The 3,578-nt window shown below is 57.7% G+C and overlaps 1 protein-coding gene across 1 annotated transcript in view; it reads right to left on the bottom strand.

Annotated features, from left to right (window-relative positions):
- The window catches only part of EN1 (engrailed homeobox 1), a 36,356-nt gene continuing 32,778 nt past the window's right edge, over positions 1-3,578 (bottom strand). Inside the window, exons 5-6 of the mRNA XM_005885782.1 lie at positions 3,369-3,572; positions 1-317 (exon numbers count right to left, since the gene is read on the bottom strand). Of these exons, the coding sequence (XP_005885844.1) occupies positions 1-317; positions 3,369-3,572 (521 nt within the window). The remainder of the gene's footprint in view (positions 318-3,368; positions 3,573-3,578) is intronic.

Raw genomic sequence — 3,578 nt, 5'->3', positions numbered from 1 at the left:
CTACTCGCTCTCGTCTTTGTCCTGGACCGTGGTGGTGGAGTGGTTGTACAGTCCCTGCGCCATGAGGTGCAGTGCCAGGCCGTTCTTGATGCCGGTGGCTTTCTTGATCTTGGCGCGCTTGTTCTGGAACCAGATCTTGATCTGGGACTCGTTGAGACTGAGCTCCTGGGCCAGGGTCTGCCGCCGCTGCTCCGTGATGTAGCGGTTCGCCTGGAACTCCGCCTTGAGTCTCTGCAGCTGCTCGGCGGTGAACGCCGTCCGAGGCCGCTTGTCCTCCTTCTCGTTCTTCTTCTTCTTCAGCTTCCTGGTGCGCGGACCTGCAGCGGCGGGCCGGGCCGGGGGGGGGGGGGGACAGAGGGCAGAAGGGAGGGGGTTGGGGGAGAGGGCAGAGGAAGCCGTGAGAATAACGGAGTGGAGCGGGATCGCGCCCCGCGCTTCCCCGGCGATAGGGGCGATAGCGGAGGCCCTGCCGCGCCCCCTGCCCCCATACCTCCCGGCAGCGGCTAACCCCTGCATCAATCAGCGGGCCGCTGGGGTCGCCTGGTTCCTTTCTCCGGGGCCAGAAAGGCACGGAGGAAAACTGGCCGAGGTTGTCTGTGTAGCCCACACCCCAATTCAGAACAGGAGAGCCTAATGACAGGCTTAAATCACAGACTCCAAGATGGAGAGAGATTTGGAGCCCCATCCTGCCCAGGCCAAAGTTGGAGGTCAGGGGCCTGCTGCCTTCACAGCCCTGAAATAAAATGAGGTTCAAGGCTGGGGCAGTGAAGACACTCGGGCAGGACTGCCCTGCGGGAATTGTCAGTCTCCCTCCTCAGGAAGCACAACTACACCCGCACCTCCAAGAAGACCCCATCTGCCGTGGTTATTTACCCAGAAAACAAGGAGATAGGCAAGGGCTGTGAGAGGCTTAACTGGTTTCCAAGTATTCAGTGTCTGTTCTGTCTACTTTTCCTTTTTCCGATTCTCCTCTTGGCCTAAAGAAGGCCTGTATAGGGAGATCACTCCCTTCTCTAAAGAGGGAGATGAGGCCTTCACCCAGTTGCAGCCTTACCCACATGCCCCCTCGGTTCTCTGTTATGCCCCTTGGATAGTGCCGGTAAGAAGAGAGGGCCCTCCCCAGCTGCAGGGGCAGCGTCCCCTTTTCTCTTTTGAACACATCTGCTGCAACTTCTGAATAACAAAAACAAATCAGATCTGCTTTCTTTGCCCACCTATGCCATTTGCAAGGAGACTACATCCTTCCTGCCCCCCTTTACAAGCAAAATAGGGGCAGAGGGACACAGAGAGGGGAGCAATCTCAACAAAAACGTGTGCTTTGCCCCTGAGATGGATATGGAAGGAGGCCACAGGACACTTCCCCGGAAGGTGAAGTCTCCCTCCAAACCTGATCTGGGAAGAGGGCTGCCATGGACTCAGCCTGGAGAGAGGAGCGAGGCAGCCCATGAAGCCTGCACCTCTGTCCATCAGCCTCTGTGCCCAAGTCTGCTGGCATCTACCGCCTGGTCCCTGTCTTGGTTATGGGAGCTTACTGAGCCCAGTGAAGACCCTGACAGGCCTGTTAACCTCTAAAATTGTCTGGAAAGAAGGGTCTTCACCGGTGTCTCCAAACCTAGCGACAAAGGGATAAGCAGCAGTGGGCTCCTGGGCAGGCCAAGGCCTGGAGTCACCAGCTACCCTGTGACAAAAGAGTCTAGGCCTGGCCAACCACAGAGACTCAAGTGGCTTAAGGTTCATCTCCCTCAACTGTCCACGCAGGAGCAGGAGCCAGTACCCTGCCTCCTTGTCCCCTAAGAGGGACCGAGGCCAAGAACAAAGACGAGGCCCACTACCCAGCAGGGTGAGAGAGGAATGGGAGGCAGGCCAGGAGGGAGGAAGGCCTTGATTTAGATTAATAATTCTCGGAGCAGGCAGGGATGGCCCAGGAAATGTGGGCATCCCAGAAAGGCCCCACTGTGTTGTGTGTCCAGGACGTTGTTAGTGTAGTGTGTGCCCATGTGTGTGCCCATGTGTGTGCCTGTGTGTGTGTGTGTGTGTGTGCGCGCAGAGGCACAGACACTTGTAATAAAATCGTAGCCTTTTGGCCAGCCCGAGCTGTAGGGCCTGACAGCTCAATCACTCTATCCATCAGGCGAGTCAATCAAAGCAGCTTTTCGGAGGTTCAGGGAGCCCAACGTGTCAATAACCGGGCTGAGATGGCAGGGGCTGATAGCACGCATCGATCCGCGCTTGGCCAGCACTGGCCATTGCAGCGGGAGTAGAGCGGCCTATGGCTATGCTTTTGCCCAGCCGCCTGCCGGGCCCGGGTGCCCGGAACCCAATCCCAGGCCAGAGCCCCTGCCGGCCACGCGGGCGCTGCCAGCCAGAGAGGCAGGCCGGCCTTAGCTTCCTCTCCTGGGCCTATTGGCCGCAGTCTCCTCTCCTAGGACAGGTCTTGGCCTTGGATCCTCCAAGCGAAGGTATACGAGGAAAAGGGGCCAAAGGAAAGTAAAAAAAAAAAAAAAAAAAAAAAAAAAAAAAAAGTGCGGGGGCTAGGCTGGCGGAAGTCTGCTGACCGGCAGATGTGCTGTGCGGTAGGAAGGAGTTGATAGGAAGGAGTTAAGCAAGGAAGATGTGCAGGCCGACGGGGAGAAGCTGTGGAGGCCGCCTCTAAGTCCTCTGCCTGGCTTTCTGGCCTAAGCCCGACCTGTCCTCCCTTCTCCCACTGTCTGTCCGTCAGCGTCAGCTTCGGAGAACCAGGAGCCAGTGGCTCTCGTAACGCGCCGTTTTGTCTACGGCCTTTCCCTAGCTTCTACCCACCCGGGTTAGATTCTCTTTGCTACCCGGCCTGGGGAAGAAGGACAGCGATCAGACGCTTTTCTCTTTTCCTGTGCGTCCTCAAATCTGTCCCTATGTAAATGCACGCTATGCAGAAACCATCACGATGGTGTTTGTGTCTGTAAGAACACCCAGGGGAAGGTTATTTCTCTGGTCAAAGCCTTGCTGGATTTCGGCCTCTGCAGGACCATGGTGGCGGGATTGCAGACCCCAATCATTAGGCCCACCTTCCCGCCGGCTCTAAATACCTCTTTTCCTGGAAGGAAAATCAATGACTGACTGTGTCTTTCCTGATAATAATAATAAAGGCAAAACACAAAGAAGACCCCAGAGGCTCGGAGTTCAAAATCAAAGGATGGAGACTCGAGCTTCCAGTGCTGTAGCCTCCGCAGAAGCCAGGAGCGCAAAACTGGGTGCACACTCGGTTGTGCCTGGGACCAGAGCTGAGAAACAAGCAGCAGGCGTGAGAGAGGAGAGCGCCCGAGGCCGGGATTGCTCTCCCCAACGCCGCGGCTAAGAGTCCTGGTGCATCCGCGGGGCTGGGTACTCACCGGAGGACGGACGATCGGAGTAGCGTGTGCAGTAGACCCAAGCGGGCCACACGAGAGGCTGCTGCGAGTCCGTTTTGACCACGGGCCCACCGTTGGCTGCGCCCATAAGCAGGATGGCTGGGTTGCCGTGCTCCGGATACTTGGCACCCTGCGCACCGGGGCTCCCCACGCCGCCTCCACTGCCGCCGCCGCCGCTGTCTAAGGCTTGGC

Source organism: Myotis brandtii, unplaced genomic scaffold (assembly GCF_000412655.1).
Source record: "Myotis brandtii unplaced genomic scaffold, ASM41265v1 scaffold928, whole genome shotgun sequence".
Lineage (NCBI taxonomy): Eukaryota > Metazoa > Chordata > Mammalia > Chiroptera > Vespertilionidae > Myotis > Myotis brandtii.
The sequence above is the reverse complement of the archived record's forward strand: the minus strand, read 5'-3'. Positions and strand labels throughout refer to the sequence as shown.